The following is a 23,131-nucleotide window of genomic DNA, read 5'->3' on the forward strand; positions in this document are numbered from 1 at the left end:
GAACAAAGACTGTAATTTGAGTAAATAGATTCTCCCCTCCCTCCTTGTCTCTGCAGCAAGTCACCAAATGACTTGAAAATGCATAAAATAAAATCCCCTAAGGGCTAAAACTCCACTACACCAAAATTCTCACTATTTACTATAAAGAGAATACATACTGTTAAAGGTGGCTCATCTGCTGAAGTGGTTTCATTAAAAAAAAAAAAAAAAAAAAAAAAAAAAAAAAAACTTCTAAAGTAAACCAGAGTAAAAGAGTACTATTAATCACAAACCTTAGGAGAAAAACAGCAGTTTATATAAAGGTATGATATTAATTATACTCCAACCATTTTTTTTCTTCACTCAGGAGAAATATGAGGATATATGCCATTCTAAACACCAGTTATAACAACTCTCACTTCCCTAGAACAATGCTAATCCCAATTTATGACCATGTAAGTGTGGTCAGAACAAGAATATTTTAGAGAAGAGTTAGATATGAAGTATCAGATCAAATGTCATTTAATAATTTCCTTCCCCCTCGCTCAAATAGAGAACATACTCCCTTCTGAATTCTCAAAGAATACCACCCTGTATAGCACTGAAAAGTACCATTAGTATAAGTAACATTGACGTGATGAATTATTGCATGCTTGTTGTTGCTTCCCTACTTGGTTTATTTTACACTATTCGCTTGTACAACCCTACGTGGATTTTATCAAATAGCACAATAAAAAATACATCACAAAATATTCAGAACGGTAAAGATACGACCCTCAAAAGCGTTTTTGTAGGCATAAAAATTAGAAAATACAAGGATAAAACCAAAAAGAAAAAGCTCTTCCATTATAACTTTAATAAGCACAATATAGTTTGTAGAAAGCACTGAATGAATTCTGAAGAGGACACAGACTACTAAAGGAACACGTGGGGCTGCACAGCAGAAATTTCAGAAAACTCAAGTTACTGTGGCAAACATTTTCAGAGTAGAACTTCATTTTATAACCATAACCATATAGTGAGAGAGCTAACAGTCCCTTTTTAACTAGATACAGATAGGACTTTAGCAGCAGCACAGTTAAGTTAGAGTGCTTTATAAATAATGATCAATGTTTAAAATCAATGCTCTTGCAAATTGGAGCCAATGCAAAGGGGCTAGCACCAGAGTAAAATGATTCGATTGATGTATTTTGGATCTACCGAAATAAATCCATTTATAGGAGCATTTGCAGGATGACTAAGTTAAAAGAGCACTACAACAGTCAGACCTGGCTAAGGGAACGCCTCCTCCTACTGACAATATTTCAAACTGATAAAAGAGCTGACCAAGTGCAATCAGTGCTGTGATGAATAAAAGAAAGCTTGGGACCATTAACATTAATGGGACTTGTGTGGCTAAATGCTCATATATTGTACTGAAAATTTACCCAATGGACCAAGAGATTTTTTTTTTTTTTTGCTTGTGCTCCTCTTTTTCCCAGTACATTCTATACAATCAATTTAAAAATATTTGCAATGTAATATAAACTTCTAAAATAACTTCATATGATTAATATCCCATGAGTCTCTGAGGAAAAAAAAATAGAAAAAAAAGAATTACAGAGCACACTCAGGCTACTTGGTAGACTTGAGAAAATAGAAATGCCAGTTTTATAAACACAGATAAAATTGGCTGATCTAATATCTTTAGGCAGAGTGACTTAGCCTTGGGGCACAATAACAAAGATGCTAGCACCTGCCAACTACAATGTGTATTAGGGAACGGCTAATAAACCATTACTATATGAGAGCTGGGTGAAATTCTGTGGGAAGACAAATTCAGATCAGCAAGTATACTTCTAAGAACATATATCCAGAATACGACCTGGTTAAACAGCTTTAATTTGAAAGGTTACAGTCTGTTTATCTTCTAATAATTTATTAAATATTCACTATATACCCAGTGCTGTACCAAAACAAGAAAAGGGTGTTACTATAAGCTCAAGCTCCTTCTACAATCTAACCTGACGAACACCACAGGATACAATCGGGAGTGAAGGAGCAGATTTAAGGTTAATGTTGTTCAGCTTCTTCAGGAACATAGTTCCAAATTTCAAGTTTCAGTCATTCCAGTACAGACTACCAAGTTAGCAGCAAACAAAATCTGCCCTTTTCCATCTCTTACTAACAAAGAGCACCTAGTCATATTAACTCATACCATCATGACCTTAAGCAAGAACAAGATATGAAGTTCTAGCTTACCAAAATATGCAGTCGCTTTATTTACCTCTCTGCCATGAGCAAATCATCCTACATGCTCTGCACACAACATATTATCTGTAGAACATCAAGTCAAAATTAAATGCCAAGTATTAATCTTCATGGCCACCTATGTAAGTGGTCAAGATATCTCAAGTGCCCTTCTCATTATGTTGGTGACCTCCCCGAACAAGTGCTGTTAGTTTCAATGCTCACCAGAGCAAGATTAAAGTCCCTCTGCAAGAAAGACAAAGGCTATGGAACAGATCAGAATGTTTTGGAAGACACTCAGGCACCATTTACAAACCATGATAAAAGCCGAGTGTATCATTTGGTATTCTTACCTAACACATTGAAATGACTGTTGGCTAAAAAAGATGCACAAAATGCATCTGATAAACACAAATTTGTTTAAAAAAAAAAAAGATAAGACTTTCAGCTCACTTTGTTTTTTTCTGCTCAAAATGAAAGTAACAAATTTTCTTCATCAAAGATAAGTAATTCTGTCTCCATCTGCAACTAGAAGGCCAGAAGGTTACAACTCTACCATCACAGTATAAGACAAACTTCAAAAATCAACAAAGAAACCAAATTTTCTCCAAGAAGCGTCTAAAATGGAGAGCAAATAAAGGAATGAAAGCCAGACTTTCTCAGTCTTGTAAACTGACAATAAAAGGACTATCTGCTTCATTTAATAAAATCAGGTTGAAGAACCAGAATTTATCGCAAGCTAAAAAGGGTTGTATATTGTATAAAATTATTCGTATCCAATTTCTAATTGTTGTGGTTTACCCTAGCAGGCAGCAGAATACCACACAACCATTCACTCACCACTCCCTCCCAGTGGGATGGGAGAGAGGAATGGGGAAAATAAAGTAGAACTCATAGGTTGAAAAAAACTATTCACTAAGATAGAAAAGGAAGACAAAAAATAGTAATAATTACACACATACATACATTTACAAAACAACAGATACACAATGCAAGTGTATCACCCAGTGACCAATGCCTCCCCAGCCTCTGCACAGTGGCTGCCCTTCTCAGCCAACTCCCTCAGTTTTGTAGACTTTTTTTTTTCCTCCCTCCACAAGATGCTGTATGGTATGTTGAGGTTAGTTCTCCTGGTTCTATTCCCTCCTAGCTTCTTCTACTCCTCCCCCAACACCCTCACTGGCAGGACAGTATGAGAAGATGAGAAACAAATGTCCTTGGTTCTGTGCAACAACTAAATCAGTATGTTATCAACACCATTCTTCTCCTAAATCTGAAACACAGCATCACACCAGACACTATGAAGAAAAACTCCATCCCAGCTGAAACCATTACACTAACGAAGATTATGAAATGGAATCTTATGAATTTCCAAACATTATTCAGTTTGCTTGCAATATCATAAGATTCTCAATTCTGAATATTTCAAAACAGTAACTGTAGTAATATCTGATGTAGTTAAGACCAGTCTAGATAGCCACAGTATCAATAGTTGGTGATTACCAGATCAAAGGCCTTACTTAAATCAATAAAGATAGCTCCTCAACATTGATTATCATCCAGCACTATAAAAATATAATTGCTTACCTCAAGAGGAGCAGTACAAGTGAAATGATAAGGTCAGAAAAGGTCAATAATTATTTAAATTAAACTTACATCTTCCCTCATCTGATGGACCAACTCTAGCACACACTAAAATGGTGGTGATTTACCAGTTTAAAGAGACATATTAACATGTCAGCAAAGGGCTTAGCAGTAATTGGGTCAGCAATTCGAAGAAGTCAAGGATCCAGGTTGCCAGCTTCTCCATTTACGTTCCCAATTAATCTTAAAGTATTATAGATCTTAAGTCACTGAGCACAGATCAAACTACTTTCAATCAAACCTCATTTTGAGTATATACAGACATTGTTATTGAGATTTTTCTGCAATACAGTAAGTATATAATTCTTAGAATTTCTTCAAATGAAAAAAAGCCATGCAACAACTGTCTAGTGAGATCAATGAATCTTCCAGTAATTTAGTATAGGACATTTCTGTCACCCAAATTAAATTGTCCTTATACTAGAACAAGATTACTTGGCAGACTTTCATTCTCATTCTGATACTTATGTTAGCAGCAGATTTCTGAATTCTCAGCCACTATACCTCAGCACTGCTCTTTAAGGTAGTAATTTTGTCCATCTACCTTTGCTTTACAGACCATCTATCAATGCAAGTGCATTTCATAGAAATTTTGAATAACTTGAGAAAAGATGCAAAAGTGCAACTTCATCTAATTCTACAAAAATATCTTCAAAAACAATTGGTTTTACAGGTATTTACTTTCAAAGTTGAAAAGGACAGTCTTGATTAGCCCAACAACTACAGAGCTGGATTACTCTTCAGAACTCAAGGTATCAAACTGCATATAACCAGCACCTAGCTAAATATGAACTATGCTCCTTAGTTTATTTTTTTTTTAATATACACTTACTGAAGAAAAATACCAGCAAGTAATTAGACATTCAAATGACATGCTTTCTTACAAAAGTATTGTGTGCTGTATCCTGAGGATCCCATCCAATGACAAAAGGTACCGTAATCTTTAGACAATGTGCATACATAAGATAACTAACGAAGACCTTACTCAAACTAAAATGCTACAACTTCAGCATAGTCTGCAAGTCACTGCATTTAAATCACTAGTCCTCCAGTGCAGAAACTACTTCCATCCCAGTGGCTGCAAAATGGAATGGCAACAACACTTCTGCTACTCCTTAACAGTTTTGCACTTTTTTAGAAGAGTATATTTTAGAAAAAAAACTATAAACATGCTTTGATTTGTGCCAAATACCACTTTGAAGAATTAATTTACGTCACTCTTTAAATTTTAACAACAAAAGCTTGTTTTTTTTGTTTTTGTTTCTTTTAGCTCCTTCTTCTGAATAAGTGAGACAAACTCATTAGAATAGTCTTCTTGACCTATATATTTCTATGAACTTGGTCCTGGCCATGAAATTCTGGTGGTGTGCTAGACACTAGAAAGAAAGGTGAAAAGTCTTGCATTTGGACTCATTTTCTCCTGTTTAGTGTCTGCCATGCACAAAGAAAAAGACAACACCTTAAAGAAGACAGAAGATCAAAGACTTCATAATTGTCAAATCTGGAAAAAGAAAAGAAAGAAGCAAATCCTGGGTAATGATAAAACATGAAAAAAAAAAGCAAAAAAAAAAAAACAGAAGAGCAACAGGAAAACAGAAAACCAAGAGGGCCTATAGCCATCAGTATGAACTCTCCTTACCAATCCTGTTGGAAAGATATGTTCATAGAAAATATACACAGTCAAAAAAATCAAGAATAGTCAAAAATCATGCTATGGATCCTTCATGATCATCTAGTACAGTAGTCAATGTCTCTGATAGTTCAGATCAGAAAGAGATTTCATTAATATTAAAGATTTTTACCCACTGACATCTATGTTAGTCAGCAATGCTCCAAATGATGGATATGTCTGGGATTCTCCTGACAGATTTTTAAAATTATTATTACTAATATTACTTAGAATAACTGGTTAGTCAACAGTAGGACCTCAAAAATAAATCCTCAAAGCTAACAAAGTAAAATAAAATAAAAATTGCCTGCAAAAAATAGTACACATGGAGGATGAATAATGACATAACCTACAATTATACACACACACACATTTCCCATAAGATATCTGCCTCGAGGATTTTATGATGTTCAGCAACTAAAACAGAATTCATGTAGCAAATAAGGATTTTGTGCATAGAAGCTTGTCTTATTTGATTTAGTGCTCTGAAGATGTTTGATGAAAGAGGAAGGAGAGTATAAAAAGTGAATGGACAGTTTCATTGCTAATGCCATTCAATGTCACTCTGAAGAAATCTGCCTCTACCTCTGCCACAAAATTCTTATGCAATACGAAGTCATTTAACCCAACTTTCCAGAGTTATCACTTGTTATGTGCCCATTTTTGGCTTTGAGCAACTTAGTCTAGTAGAAAGTGTTCCTGCTTGCATTTAAACAACCTACAGTGATCTGTGGAAGCTTTTTGCGTTCCTAATTGAATAGAGGTTAATGTTAATAGAAATTTCTCCTAAATCTTGAGTCCTCTCTGAACACTCAAGACTAGCAAGCATCTCCCAACACATTCAGTCCTCTTTTTAATTTACCTAAAGTCTCCATTCATAACAAAAGCAATAACAGTTCTGTGAAGTTGCAAACCTAGGATTACAAAGTACTCAGAATACATCAACCAGAACAGCACCTGAAAAGCTTAAACTCTGCACTTACTAAACTGATATACATAGTGAGACCGACATCAAACCACATACAGACTAGTAAGAATTTTAAAACGGGAATAGCCTAAAACCTATGGAAGAACTTGTTTTTAATCAGACAATAAGATGCAATCATAACACGAAAATAACAGGGCTGAATTAAGTTTATACAGCTCATTCAAACTCAGTTTTCTAAGTCCTAGATGCTTCATCGTGCAACTTTTTTTCATATATGCACTAATACAGCCATTTTTTTCACCAATTTGCCACAGTATAATCCTGAAGGATACTTTTGTTGTAATGGTATTACTCAGTCTACAATCTGATTGATTTTAGACCTTAAATACTGAATCTTAACACACTTAAATTTTTAATCCTTTAATTTCTCTATTCTGCCAGTAATTGATAAGGACAGTCACACTTAGAAGAGGTCTTAATTTAATCACTCTGGAAATCAATTAGAAGATAAAAACTTCCTTATATTATTATTATGACAATTTCTTGATCAAATGCACAAGGCAATCATAATCAATGCATGACTCTTCATGCACTTTTAATCAATATATAATTCAGTAGTTACTCCTTCACCAATTGAAAACACAATACAGGAAGGAATCGAGGAATTCACATCTCATAAGCAGGCATAATTTAAAAGCTCAGTATCAGTCAAATGTAATGTCTCAAGTCATCAAATGAAATAACCCTTTATAGTAATAAAGGCCACATATAGGCCAGAAGGCATTAATTTCACATGAAGTATCTCACCATTCAAGACAGTACTAGGCTTCTCCTTGTTGCAGCATTGCTGAAACCTCTCTATAGAAACCAATTACAGAAAGAAAAATACTCTTCCTGCACGTATTTACAAACAGCTCCTCAAAAAATTATTGGCAGGTAAACAGATAACCTAATAAATAAAAGAGCTTATCATACCAAATGCCCTCGTGTCATTTTGAGTATCATCACATAAATTAGGGTCCTTTCTTAAGATGGTTAAGAAGGCAGCTTTTTTTTTTTTTTTAAATACTTTAATATTTATCAAGATTGTCTCTTAAAACACAATTTGAATTAAAAGTTCAACAATAATAGCATATAAGAATCCCAGAAGAATATTACAATGTGCTGAAGCAGAAGCAGAGAAGACCTACAATTGCATCAGCTAATGTAAAGCATTGGAAGCACTCAGTTGTCTTCCACCTGTGTCTGCTGCATCAGGTAACATAGAATTTCCAGAAGCATTCCTATACTCGTTGTAAAAGATGAACATTTTCTGACCTACAATTTTCTATGCTCAAGCTTTAAGTTCCTTCTTTGATCGATGTGACATAGTCTTAATCTAAATGGGAGTACACATTTAAAAATTCCAAGAAATTGCTGGCACTCTTTAATAAACTTCCTGCATTTATGCAGTTTCCCATCCTACAACTTTTTTTTTTTTTAATTTTTAATTTTCAGCAATATTCATATACCCAAATCTCTCCCCCAAGGAGTCCCTTCATCTTCAACCATCTCTTAGAAGTGCACTGCACAGAGGTAATACACCATAAAAGAAACTTTAGAAGATGCTACACCTGAAGCAGAACACACTGCTTCCATGACTGCTTATTTTCAGAGACAACTGTGAAGACACTTACTATCCTTGCTGCACAAAGAGGAGACAAAGACGTCTCCTTAAACTCTTTTTCTTCATGACTGTAAACAGAATATAATACCACCTGCACCTTGCTCTGTGAGCACAGCTAATGTGTAAGTACTTCATTCTTACTGAACGAAGGCCAGACTATGTGCTAAAAGAAAAATGATTTATTCCACAGACCCTCTACTGAGTTCCTACATCATAGAATTATAAAATCATTAAGGTTGAAAAGGACTTTTAAGATCATCTAGACCAACTACCACCAATATTTCCCACTATGTCTCTCAGTGCCACACGCACACATTTCTTGAATGTCTCCACGGATGGTGATTCCATCACCTCCCTGAGCAGTCTGTGCCAGTGCTCAACCACTCCTTTGCAGAACTGTTTCCTAACATCCAACCTGACCCTCTTCTGGCACCGCTTGAAGTCATTACCTACTCTACCAGAATTTAAATTTGGACACAAGAAAGTAAAAGAAACACCAGATATATAGGTATGTTTCATATGTGGAAGCTCATCTGGCATAAAGCTGTTCGGAGTATAAATGGTAACACCGTCAGAATAATTTATTAGCTTGTAAAAGCACAATTTTGGTAACTATACTTATTACCCTTGACTAAACCTGCATGTTTTGAAATAACTGGAAAAATAATTATTCTTCCAGTTCTTAAGCTTGCCATGCACAGAGAGATTGTCCACTACATTTAAAAATCACATTTGCACAAAATTTGAAGAAAAAAATCTAGAGCTCTGACACAAGTGGAAGAGCTGCTGTTTTACAGAGCACAAGTTATGTGATACATTTACAATAATCAGAAGACCTAGTTCTGTAAATGTTTTGCATAAACAACAGAAACTGTGATCTAGTCTGGCAAAGGGTTTTGGTCTAATTCAAAGCATTGACTAATTCATGCTCTGAAAGTTGACATGCACAAGCAGACAAGTTTGTTTTAATCACAGAACGTCACACAACAAGAAAAAAAATGTGCTTTGCCATTAAAGACGATGCAAAAAACGTGCAACTGTACACTAAAGCTTGGGCTGTGTAGCTGATCTGTTAAACTGAAAAAGAACAGCATGAGAAATCATACAGAAAGAAGAATCTTTCTTTTTTTCTAGTGGTTACAATAAATCTTTTTTAAAATAAAAAAGATGAAAAAAGTAGATACTTGATATTGATAGAAAGCATGTCTGAGCCTAAGAAAACCAGTTCATCTTAGTGGAAATATTACCCCTGTAACACTGGCAAGGTCAGCATCAGCTTGGCTTATTTGCTGCCTATGTCCCTGTTGTGCACGTTAGAAAATGTTTTAAGATGTTTTTTCATAAAGCAGCAGAGTTCACTTTGTTGTAGTGGATCATTCCTTTCTCTCTAGACGCAACCCCTCACTCCCTGACTTTCATGGGATTTGGAAGGAAGGAAGAAAGGAATGTGCATTTCAAGATGCAACTGTGAATTCACATGAAGTACTAAATCCTAGTTAAAATGTTAAAGCACAAATAGTTATGGGGCAGAAAAAAGCCTAGCTCCCCTTCTTACTGAAGCCAGTCATTTCATGGCAATATAAGACAATCTTTATCTTACTTTCGTCCCCTGAATATCAAGATATGGGTTCAAATATTGTGAAAAAAATGTAAGAACTTAGCATAAAAATTAAAAGCACGACTAAGGAGAAGTCTGTGACAGCAACCTAGACAGAAAGGTAGCAATAAAATATATGTTTGAAGACCTCTTCTTGCATGCTTTAGTAAAACAGTCTGGAAAATGAGTGACATTATCAAAAGTTACTTGAAATATGAAGTGTGTTCCCCAAGTCAGCTAACACAGTGCTCTTTTCCTTTCTCTCATGTTTTGACAGCTGGATGTAAGAATTTTGTTTGTAACACTTCCCCACCAGAAAAACCTCTACTTTCTTCAGTTCAGCATAATGAAATAAAAAAGGAAGATACTTATAAAGCTCAGTACATAAGGAAAAAAGCTGATAGAGATACAAATACATAAAGCCAAGCAAAGTAAAAAGTCAATTTATCTTTCCTTTTTCCTGTTCTGTTCAGTTTCTAGGGTAAGGCTGAAGAAAAGAAATGTAATAGCATTTGCCTTAGAGTTGTCCTATAGATTTGGGAAACCAGAAGCTGGTCAGCCTAGCCTTGATCACCAATGACTCCATACAGTATGTCTTCATGGAGGCCATAATTAGCCTCATGACTGGGAAAAGTTAATGTGGATTTACTAGGGACAAATCGTCCCTAAGTAGCCTGATGATTTCCTTCTATGAGGCATGAATTGACTCAACAGGCAAAGGAGAAAGTAACCAGAGTTATATATCTTGGTCTTAGCAAGGACTTCAACGTACTTTCAGACATTAGGCTGCCTGGAGAAAGAAATGGAGTATACAGGCAGACTATAAAAGTAGGTTAAAAAAAAAAAAAAGGCTTAACACTAGGACTCAAGGCCTGTGACAAATGGCACAATGCTCAGTTGGCAGCATTTCCCAGGGAGTGGTACTAGAACTAATTATGTTTAACAGAATACATTAGAATGAATCCCTGCTGAAGGGAAGGAATGTACTTTCAAAAAGCCTGCATATGACAAAGAATTGAGGGCTGTAGTTGATACACTGCAATTCAGAAGAATCATGACAGGCTGTAGAAATGGGCTGGTGAGAACCTTGTGAAATTCAACATAATTCCCAGATTCACTGGCTTAGTCTGAGTTTATAATAGGATATAGGTTTGGAAAACATTCTTAAAGGTCAAAGAATCAATCCACTTACTCCAAAGCATAATCAATTTTACCCAGGTTATTCCTGAGAGATGTTCATCCAACTATTCTCTAAAATCTCCTGTGCCAGATCTTTATTTCCCACAACCATCTATTCCTTTACTAAACTAGTATTTCACAAAAAAAAATATTTCTAAGACAATCTCCCTTTCCATATTTTAAGCTTATGAGTCTAGGAGCTTCAATCCTCTCCATTTGCTCTGTTTTCAGCCAATAACATTCTTCGCATTGCCTCTGGGATGTTGGAAAAGGACCATTTATTTGGCTCCATATGCTAATGAAAATATTTGCGACTTCTACTAATTACGAAATGTTTGTGCAATACTATATGGAATTGAATTTGTTTCACATTACAGCAGAGTTCACTGTGACAAAGAGCTACATGGAGATCAATTCCTGGAATGACCCCATCTATTCTCCACTCTTCTCGGTTCAATGGTAAACAACGTTTGTGCTGCGTTCCATGGCAAACTTATTAAGAATCACCATTTCTGTCAAGATTTTCTCTGAGAAATATGAGTAACTGATTCAGAATTTGGCCATAAAGACATTAGCACAGGTGTATTTTTTGTTGGAATACTCATTTTTAAGACCACTTCGTGACACTAAAAATGCCATTGTAAAGAGCTCTATGCGTAATGCTGAATATATGAACATCTTACCTCATACAGTTATTTCCTAATCATTGCAGAGCTGAATTTATATCATATAGAGGTTGGCAAGGAGTTTGTACTGCAGGCAAGACATTTCTTTTTAAGCATCCTATTGAAGTAACTTACTTCAGACAACTTGGATTCAAAGCAAGGCCCAACACTAAGGTTTCTTTAGAGAAGACTGAATTTTTTAATACATGAATAGCTTCCCTTTCAAAGAAACAGCATCCAAGAGGAACCACATTAAAATAACACTAGTTAATTCAACAGTTTTGAAAATGCAGAATGAATCCTTCACCCATTGGAAAAAAATACAATACCTATTTTATCACTAAATAAAGGCTTCCCTTCTGCGTAGATGTACAATTCTAACTCCTGAAAAAACGTTGTTCACAACATTTTGAGCAATGTATGATGTATGCATGAAATATTTGCTTTGCTCTTCTTCCTAGACAGAATATGTAATATTACTTACAAAGCCTGCAACAAGGACACCAAATGGTCAATTTATATTAAGTGTTTTATTTGAGAAGTAGTCTAATTTTGAGAGGTCAGATGGAATCTTCACACACTAATCTTTCTACTCTTCAATTTTCATAGACAGTTATCTCCAGCTCATACCAGGACATCCTAGTTTAAATCCAAAGTCAGTTGTTTAGGTTTTGCTTGCTACTGAACAGAAGTTACGTGATTTTTTTGAACCAAATCAAAGTCCATTTGGGAAGACATCATATTCACATTTTCATCAAATCATATAGGCACCTGTGAGGATATGATTGGTGTTTAGTGGCCAGCATCATGAGTTTAAACCCAATCTAATGTAATGAAATAAAAAAGGATGGCACAAGTACTGGGCATATTTCTCATTAAAATAATTTCTAATTGTTTATAGGCCTGTGCCTGAAATCAAAGGATGTAATTTGACTTCTCATATTCTTTTGCTGTCTTGTCTGTTTCCCGTGGATGACACTCAGCCCTAACTATGAGATCTTCAACAGCCTTCCTCCACCAAAATTCCAAAGTTTCTCCTTCAGGAGAAAATTTAAACCCACTCAAGGCTTAAAGCAAGTGCAGTTAGTAAATCTCCCTCATTACAAAAGAAACAAAACTAACAGGCTTAAAGGTAAAAAAAAAAAGTAAAAAAAAAAAAAAAAAAAAAAGTAAAAAAAAAAAAAAAAGTTATACAAAAGTACAGAAGGAGCTGAGCTTCCTTCTTTTGTAGCAACTGAGTCACTCTTGCAGAGTGAACAAATGCCCTGAGTTTGATTTCATGTAGCCCAAACTTCACAGTAAGTTTGTTTCACTTATGTATCCAACAGTTAGCAACTTCCATCCTTTCTTAATAAACCAAAACCTGTTTTACCAGTTCAGTCATAGACTCTCCTTTGCAATGGAGAAATCAAAGGAAAAATTCAAGAAGAGATATATGTAATCCATGGCTCTACCTTAGAAAGCTTAGTTGCTGTCCAGAAACTACAAGTTCAGATCTTGCATCCCACATATTCTGGGTTCAATCTGCAATCTTACAGTGGGCTGCTCTTTGGGCCCAGAAGTTCTTTAGCTTTGTAAGAACTTACTCTGCCATCTACTTGCTCAGTAAATTCTGAAAACTAAATGATCTTCTCTCCTGTCCTTACAGGCTACCCAGTATAACCAAAACACAAAAGACTACAGCAGTTTTTGACAAGATTTTCTAGGAAGTTTTAAAAAACAGCAACTCTGTTTCTGTAAGAACACAAAGTATCCACCAGTATATTCAAGAGGGTGCACACCTGCTTTCTCAGCATCCTCTACTTGCCATGAAATAAAAAGATGAACTTGCCTATCTTGCAGAGATATTTATGCATTATGAATCCTGAAGAGAAGATAGTACCTCAAATTAGAGCCAAACATGATCCTAAGCAGGACTCAATGGCACAGGTCATCATTCATATGCCTGTTTTTATTCAATCTCTTCACACATCTCCAGTCCTGACCTTCAACCAAAGAGCAAAAAGGAATTGAGGAATAACTCTTCATAAATATATTTGTTGGCTAGTTGTTGCTATTCACACAGACACATACACACTATAGCAGTTCAGCATGCTGTTTTCCATTGACTGTATCCAACAATCTCAGTGGACTTACTGTGAGCTTTAGTATATCCTTGCTAGAAAGCAGACGAAGGCCCTAGCTTTCCTGCATGAAAAACTGTTCTACAACTCATCCATTCGTTAGCAATGACAGCCAGGTTAACATGGTATCATGCTCACTGCCTTAACCCTTAGGTGTTTTGTTTTGTTTTGATCTTGCCAATAGACCCATAATAATACAAGTATAATTTGAATTTAAGATTTTCAGAAATTTACAGTTCTTTAAATTCCAAGTATGTCTTTCTATGCCATATAAAAAATATTTTATATTTCCCTTCACCACTACAGAACCCACCAGACAAACAGAACTATGTCCTTTCAGGATTCCAACAGCTGCATTACACAAGCTGTACTGACAATCACAGAATGGTCAGGGTTGGAAGGGACCTCAAGGATCATGAACCTCCTATCTTCTGTGCCACAGGCAGGGCCACCAACCTCCCCATTTAATTCTAGACCAGGCTGCCCAGGGCCCCACCCAACTCACCCTTGAACACCTCCAGGGACGGGGCATCCACAACCTCTCTGGGCAGCCTGTGCCAGCACCTCACCTCTATGTGTAAAGAACTTCTGCCTAACATCCAACCTAAATCCTCCCTCCCTCAATTTAAAACCATTTCCCCTGGTCCTGTAGTTGTCTACCCTTTCAAAGAGTTGATTCCCCTCCCACTTATAGGCTCCCTTTAGGTACTGAAAGCCTGCAACAAGGTCACCCCACAGCCTTCTTTTCTCCAGACTGAAAAAGCCCAGCTCCCACAGCCTGTCTTCGTAGGGGAGGTGCTCCATTCCCCTCATCATCTTTGCAGCTCTCCTCTGGATCCTTTCCAATAGCTCTGTCTTTCTTGTACTGGGGGCTCCAGACCTGGATGCAGTACTCCAGATGGGGCCTCCCAAGAGCAAAGGAGAGGGGGACAATCACCTCCCTGTCTCTGCTGGCCACCCCCATTCTGTTGGAGCCCAGAATACCATTTGCTTTCTAAGCTGCAAGGGCACATTGCTGGCTCATGTTAAGCTTTTCATCAGGACCCCCAGGTCCTTCTCTGTAGGGCTCTCAAGGACCACTCCTTCCGGTCTGTATGGATGCCTGGGATTCCTCCGGCCCAAGATAAAGCAAACCACACAAAATAACTAGGTTATAGAACATTCTGGCCATTTCTAGAGAATCTTTTACATATAAACTCCTTCATTAGGTAGAATGTAAATTTTTTTGTTCAGTTAGCCTGTTAAAAATCAGGCCTAATGGAATACAGCAAATGAGTTTCTCTGGCAAGGTGTCTTGCAAGCGCAGTCTTTTTACTTCAGTCAGCTTCTAAATGCTGAGAGTGAAGAACTCAATGTTTGTTTTTTTGTGTGTGTTATACTGAATTTAAACACAAGAGTCCTACTAGATCAGCTGGTATCAGATTTCAGAGTTGGTGGAAATCTTCAGATAGAGCACACGTTAGCCATAGCACTTTCAGCAAATTTACATCAGGAAAAAACCACACCAAAACATCTACAATTTCCTATTTTATAGAGACAATGAGGTACTACAGAGATATAGTATCCTCACAGACACATCCAATTGATTAATTCTCCTGTTTTGTCCTTCCTGTAATTGTATTACATTTAATCTGACAAAAAAAAAAAAAAAAAAAAAAAAAAAAAAAAAAAAAAAGCAAGACTATTATCACTGATGATTAAGGAACTGTTGCAGAAAGAAAAACAGATCCCACAGTTAGGGTACAAATTAAAGCTTTTGGAAACCTTGATTTAAATCTTCCCCACTATGGACTTCCTGCATGCCCTGGGTAGCCCAACTGGGCCCATATTCAGAAAGGTAATTAAGCATCAAATTTTAATTAAAATCAATGGATTGGAGTTCCCAACTGTACACTGAAATCTGGGCCTCACTCTGCATACTTCAGTTCCTCATCTATAAAACCAGAACAATAGCACTTTGCTGTCTCATGGGAAAGATACAAAGATAAACACTTGAATACTCAAGTCTCCAGAGCAACAGGGACAGATGAATTCCTTAGCTAAAATGAGAACATGAATTACCCTTTGTCTAGTAGTATTTTGCTAGATTCAACCAGCATTGCTGTCTCTAACATCTTCAAGTGATGCTAGTAAGTATTAAAAAATGTTTGCATCTTTAGTGGAATGACATTGTAGATGCCTAAAATTTCTTCTGTAGTCCAAAGGACTAAAAAGTTACAGGTGGACAGTTCTGACAGAAGCAATCCTTTCCTTCACCTGACTTCTTTTCATCTAATGCATACTGAGAGCACATCTTCTGCCTATCACAAAGCTTTCTCTTCAACTGCAAGAGAAAGATACTGCGTAGGGTAGCCAGTGTTTATTGCCAAACTTCTTTTTTTAATAAATTCAGAAAAATTCCCAGATGACACATCTGCCTCTATTACTTGCACCTTGGAGCATATAATCAGCTGGGAAGGCACTGCAGATGACTGCATTTATCAGCAGTGAAAAAACTGATCTATCTTTTTCTGGATTAGCAGTGGGTGATCACAAAAGCACCAAGAAGTACCTATCTTCTGACTGACATATGCAAGCTGGCATACTTTTGTGTCAAAAATGTACACAGCTGCATGCACACTAAAGTCATTCCATCCATAAAGTACAATTGCCACCTGCTTATCCTCAGAAGATGGGTAATGAAACAAGGGCCTCAATAATGGAACAAGTGTAGAGAACTCTTCATTCCTCTATCTTTTTTTCAAAACCCTCCTACTTTTCATAATTTCCCATCTTTGTTTTAGAAGGGCTAGTGACAATTAAAAAAAAACAACAGATTTTCACTTCTCAAAAACTGAGTTATCAAGTAGATGAATTATACTTTTCCAGGTACTAAACAGGATGATTTAACTTGAATGTCAGTCTTTCCTGGCAGGTATCTGGACAAACTGCCTGGCTTGTTATGGTTCTAGCTCATCTTCAGGTACTCAGATCAATAAATCATCTAATAGAAAGATCACAATCCAAACAAATAATGAACTGTGTTAATTCACACAACAGCATCAGTCAACAGATTCCAATTTTAATGGAGCTTTAACATCTTCTTTGAATCCATCTTTTCGAGCTCTCTCAAACTACCACCTCAAAAACAGTATTGCTCTATTAGATACTAGCTCCTAGTATCAGTCTGAACACCAGACTGAATAAGTGCTTGGGTAGACAAGCACTGGGCTTTCTTGGTCATAGATAGGCATGCTAACTATCCAAGTACAGCATCTCCCTTTTCCTCAGCACTCATATAGACTTACAAGGAAGATACCAGTGATACCTGTAATTACTTGGCTGGTTAAACTACTTAACTACTCTGCGGTGATGGGACTGACTACAGCTCTGGTGAGAAAAACTGTAGCTCAGTTGGTGTTTAGATCATCGCAATTGATAAAAGGAAAAAAGATAAGATCACTTTTTTTAAAAAAAAAAAAACAAAACAAAACTAAATATACAGTAAAAGGTGCAAAGTCTGATGTCAGGAAATCTATCTAGCCATTTGGCTGTGGAAAAGAGCCCAACAGCTGCTCCCATAGACTCCTGCACAGGGGCAGGTTTTGCACGTCAACATGGTGTCAAATATTTAACTAACGCATTATCACTTATTACAATTACTCTGCTACCAATCAAGTAAGCACCTAGCAAGAAAATGAAATGGAAATGTTCTTCAACTTCTAATTTTTTTTAAACATCAGATTCACTGTGTGATCATAGACAGAGAATGCTATTTGTGTTTTAAACAAAAACTGGATTCTCACACACATACTAGCAAGTACCAAGATATGTGTGATCCAAGAAAATTGACAAGATTATCTGTGATGATCCAGAAAATTAAGATACATCAGCTGCTGAGTTCACTTTAAATCTTTAGGGTTCTTCCCTGTGTCACCAATACTGCATGCTTTTTGCACCTTAACTCATAGCAACCAAGTCACAGTACCAGGCTAAGCTGTATCACTGTACAGTAGAGCTTCTTTATCATCCGCATGCAGTGGAATACTTGCTGACACTGACACTGAGATTCCTTTAAGGATTTTCCTTTGCTGCTGTAAGCTAGTATGTATATATATATGTATACACACACACACACACACACACACACCCCTCTTACATACCTTTTTAAAAATAAAGAAATCTTCAGCTTTGTCATTTCTTCTTATGCTGCTAAAAAGTCATGTTCCATGCACATCATTGTAATATACTAATGACAGACCACTATAGCACCTCAAACACACAACTGGATTTATCGAGATATTTTTCCCAGAACTGTACTGTTTATATCTTTGATTTATCCATGAAGTGAAGACATTAGCAAAATCTGGGAATCACAGAACATAGGAAAGCTGGTCTGCAAAGATCTGAAAGACCCGCTGTTCCAAAATACATACCTAAACAAAAATAAAGCAGCCCAGAAAAAGCATACTTCTGTCAGATTGGCAGTCTTTTTTGTTGCCTAGACTATAGTAGCAAAACATCACAAATGATTTGAGCACAGGAAAGAGCTCAGGAGTACTCGCACAACCTCAGAAATCCTCAAAAAGATATGAAATAAAACAGGTCTTAGCAAATTCATTGAGAAATTTTGATCCCAGATGCATAAATCAAATCCATCGTATATTTGCCACAAGGAAATAAGACATACGCAGCAACACTCACCATCACGTACACCTCCATGCCTAAAGCCAAGGGAACAAATCCCACATGTCCAATAAAGTTTTCTACAGGCTTTTTATGTGACAATCAAAATAGCCCATACATCACTAACAATCAAATTATGCTTGTAAATTAAAACCCACATATTTTACCGTAGAAATGTTAAAAATAATGACAATGAGTTGTTAAACAAATGCAGAGTATAACTGATATATTTCTTAAGTAATTTAAATGAATTTACCTGTAAAGTAAGCATTGGCAGGAAGAGTCGAACTAGCAAATCTGTAATAACCATTTCCTGGGAAACGGACTCCTTTTTCTACTTCTGTATCCCATGTAGCTAAAGATGAATCCATCCTTTCCACCTGGTAGGTGGGAGAAGGTCCGTTAAGTTCTTCAGGTTCATTCCAGCTTATCTTCACCATTGTGCTGTTTATTCCTTCAACACGAGGGGCATGAAACTTCCTTGGAGCTGTGCATTAAAATATATTGATATATATATTAAGAAATTATAGGAAAAATAGTTTCTTATACATAACAGTTTTCCAAAAACATCCAGCTATGTTTTCTAGTCCACTTAAGAACGGATATCTGCAGAAGCTTCATTAGAAAAAAAAAGAACTCTTAATTTTTAAAAGAACTTGCTTTCAGCTTTCTTGTGCTTCAGGCTTTGGACAATTTCTGTATTTCCCTGCTGATGAGTCTCTTAAGTCATGGTCAATGGAAAGCACCTATCTGTATGACTTTCAGAGTTGGAATTGAACGAGAGACCAAAGAAAAATCTGAATGATAAATTAAGTCTTGCTATATCTCAGCAGTACGGTGTATAACAATACAAATCTTTTATCACTAGATGAACTTACCCAGTCAGCAGGACCAGAACAGCTTTGTAAGCTGAATAATGAAGGCCTACAGTTTGTTTTTTTTTAATGCACATGCATAACCTAATATGAAACTAACATGTTCAGAAAATTATTTCATTCAAGAAAATGCTTGTCTCTAGACTTCTTCACACCAACACTGGTGTGCAGTAACACTCCATGCAAGACTGTCTCTTTGAGGCTACCAGTATATGCAACTTCATGGTATTACAATGGTCCTCCTACCAATAAAACCAATATGCTGATTCTATTATACAACTTGATAGATTTTGTCACTCTATAGCTGAACTATGAACAGAATATATCTTTTTATTTCTTTTAAGTACTGTACAGTAAGCCACTGGAGGGCAGCAAGATCTGTTTGCTTAATGGCATAATGGCCATACAGGTAGAAAGGATTGGTCCAGCATTGAAAAAGATGTCATCTGAAGAAGGAGTACAAGAACACTTTATTATCTATAGAACCTCTACCTATCTTTCCTTTTTTCCTCCTCTTATTTCTTTGATAAACAAAAGCATTCAGACATAGAAAACTTCATTTGTAAGCAAGAAGTGAAATACAATGACAACTTGTAAAAATTATTTGTTCCCATAATGACATAGTAACGAGCAATAAACGCCTCTCAAGAACAATAAAATCTGAATTAAAATATGGGTCTTCAAAATCTGACATTACTTCACAGCACAGCATTGTATATTGTGAGATCTTTAAAGAAAAAGAAATTGCTTCATTTACAAGAAATTAATAACATCCTTTTAAACATTAGTGCATTTCCAGAATCATTTACATATTTTTCATTTTTTCTATTCGCCTGTAGCATGTTGCTATCATTTTTCTTCCTTTCCCCTCCCTTCCCCCAGCTTGATAAATATTCTTCTTGGAGAAAGCAGTGAGTGGGGGAACTGGGAAGCTGCCAGTGACACTATGTGCTGTAAATTCCTGCTTAGGCATCATTTATGACTTCACAATCTAATTAGTATCTCACGCTATGTTAGAAATTTACAATGTCAAAATTGAAGTAATGCAGCGTGAGGTCATAAGCTCTCCTGCATAAGTAGGGCACAGCACTAATGAATTGTGGTATTAATGCACAAGTTTAAATAGAAAACATGTCTTAACAATCAAAACGTCACCTTCGGAAGGATCTGGTGTACGTCAGCATTTTAAATGTGAACATAAGAGGTTGAGCCCTTCAGTTTGACTTCATGACGGTAAAACGGAAATGATAAAATTCATTAGTTCTAAAACACATACAGCTAACACTCACGACAATAACTAGATCTTCCTTTAAAGCCTAGTATTAATAAATGGCAGATAGTTGGACCATAATTATGGCATCTCTGGTACCCAAACCTGAAGCTTTTATAGGGCTTATGCAATTAACTACTTAAATGCATCGTAACACTTGCTTCTCTGACAGGGAAGTATTGATTTTTTAATCATTTTCAAGTCTCCTCCAGCACAAATAAATGTACTACAGTTACAGTTAATGCACTGTGTACACGCATTAAACACTGGCATGACACAATTTATTATTTTGTGATATATGGAACAGAAGACTACCTTTTAGAAAGTAACATTCACACTGTAACATTAGTATTTAAACTAGAGCTCATTGACGCTTGAGAATTCTTGTGCATCAAGACAATGGAAGGCTAAGCACAAAAAGTCGCATCAGTTAAAAAAGGAAAACCTGGGGAAAAAAAACAAAACACAAAGCAACAACTCAACAACTCTTCACAGGCTCAGACGGTACTGAGAATAAATCCATAGCACTAGTCCAGCATGGTACTAAACACTGAAATTAAAAATATTCAAGACTAAAAGATGCACTATATATTTTCCTAAAGGTGTCACTGTGGTACCTGTAGCTACTTTCTGAAAGATGAATCGACTACAGTTTCACCTACTTAATTTCTTTTAGTCACGTTCTGTTAAGACACATCTGTCAAAATAATGAGTGCACTACATTTTAGTGGATTCAAAGTCACATTTTGTGTATTTTAATTATGTAGTTTTAATGTCTTGCTATATAATACATATTTAATATATTATAAAGCTAAAACAGTGTTTAAAAGTCTATGATTGCTGCATGCCATTGTGTAGCACAGGGCACAGAGAAGACCAATAAAGACAGATGGTCCATACAGCTTACGTTGAAGTCATATATCTAAATATAGATGTTGCTACACAGGTCATTACAAATAAGCCTTTCCCATGTGTGCATGCACACACATGTACACAAAAATGAAGTTGGTAAGTAAAGAGCAGTTAATTTTGTTTTGTTTGAAATAATATCATTTTAGTTTTAGACTCCAAGACAGATGCCAGCATTTCACTCTGAACAGATGGTAATTCCATCTAATAGTGCATCTCTGTATTAGTAAGGTCTGTTGTGTATACAAACAGTAATAAACACTAGGTAAGGATCAAAATAAATTTTAATTGTTGACATTAAATTCTGGCAGACGTGGTTCTAAGGATACAATACTCTTTTCTCAAGTCTGTCAGGTTTACTAATACAACTGCTAAAGTTTTCCCATCCTCTGCCAGATTCTTATCCCAGAAATAACATATTTACAGTATGACTAAATTTAACAGGTTTACGTATGTTTGAATAACTACTACTCAGCATATTCTAGGTAGATATTTGAGGATCTTTCCACAGAACTCTTCAATTAGCCATTCTGAATCATTCACAGTGGTAACAATACCAACAAGAATGAAATTTTAAATAATCTTTTATTTGCATTAGGAATGCACGCATACTAATTGAAACAGAGATTCAAGGACAAAAGCATCAAGCCTGATTTTTATCATCTTGGAGTTTTCCTTGCAGGTGAAATTACCTGCCTAGCTAGTGGTCATCCATTTCATTTCTACTACAGTTCAGAGGACCCTGAGATAGTCATAACATTTCTGATATGATCTTTTATTTCCCTGCTCTTCACAACAGCACCAGCCATTTAAACAGTAATAGTAAAAAAAAAAAAATAATAATACTTATACCTATGGGACAATATTTTAATTTTTTTCAGAAAATTCTTAAGAGTCTGTTCTGGAATTCTCTCCAAAACAAAAAACCTTACACCCTTAACATTGTCAAAAGAAAGTTTAATAACATGGCTATGCTACAGTCATATTTCTTTAAAAATAGATGTACTACACAGTATTTTTTAAAAATGGTGAAAAATATATTGCTTCCACCATATGGGACAACCAACGACTCACCAACCGATTTAAGATGCAGCATATTGAGCTGACCATATGTTACAGTGCTGTTGAATGGCTGAGTGATTCATGCCCGTCACATTCTAGTATATCAATTAAAGCTCCTTGAAGTCTGCATGATTTGTGTCTCTGTTATTAAACCCTGCTAATTCATCCCACTTACACATCTGTTATAAATCTCTAGGAGTGCTGCATGATTCATGGCAATCTGTGAGCATGGTACAGCAAATTCTTCTCCTTGTAATTAACAGTAAATTGTTTTACTGCCATGCAATGAATTTTTCAGTTATATTGCAAATGAACTCCTAAATGCACGGTTCTTTCCTAAGAACTGACTTATATCATTAGGCAATTAAAAACTATTGCTTTGAACCAAAAGCTTTTAATCAAGAGAAGTACAACTTAAACATAGCTTAAAACCTTACGAATTTGACATAGAGGAAAAGAACAAACCGAGCTATTTTTGAAGTACGTGTTAGAAGAGGATGAGAGACAAATAACTTTTCAGTCCTTGCTATTTTCCTGAAACTCAAAGAATATTTTAACTACAGCTTGCACACTTGGCAAGACAACTTTGAGCATACACTGTTTATCTCAGAAGTTACCTAAGTCATCTGTCATTACCAAATTTCTCAGATTACTTTACACTTTCCTAATTG

The 23,131-nt window shown here is 36.0% G+C and overlaps 1 protein-coding gene across 1 annotated transcript in view; it reads right to left on the reverse strand.

Annotated features, from left to right (window-relative positions):
• USH2A (usherin) overlaps positions 1 to 23,131 on the reverse strand; it is a 391,368-nt gene that overhangs the window by 255,549 nt on the left and 112,688 nt on the right. Inside the window, exon 21 of the mRNA XM_052681187.1 lies at positions 18,601 to 18,831. Coding sequence (XP_052537147.1) covers positions 18,601 to 18,831 — 231 coding nt within the window. The remainder of the gene's footprint in view (positions 1 to 18,600; positions 18,832 to 23,131) is intronic.

This window comes from Tympanuchus pallidicinctus, unplaced genomic scaffold, assembly GCF_026119805.1.
Source record: "Tympanuchus pallidicinctus isolate F22 unplaced genomic scaffold, pur_lepc_1.0 scaffold1, whole genome shotgun sequence".
NCBI lineage: Eukaryota > Metazoa > Chordata > Aves > Galliformes > Phasianidae > Tympanuchus > Tympanuchus pallidicinctus.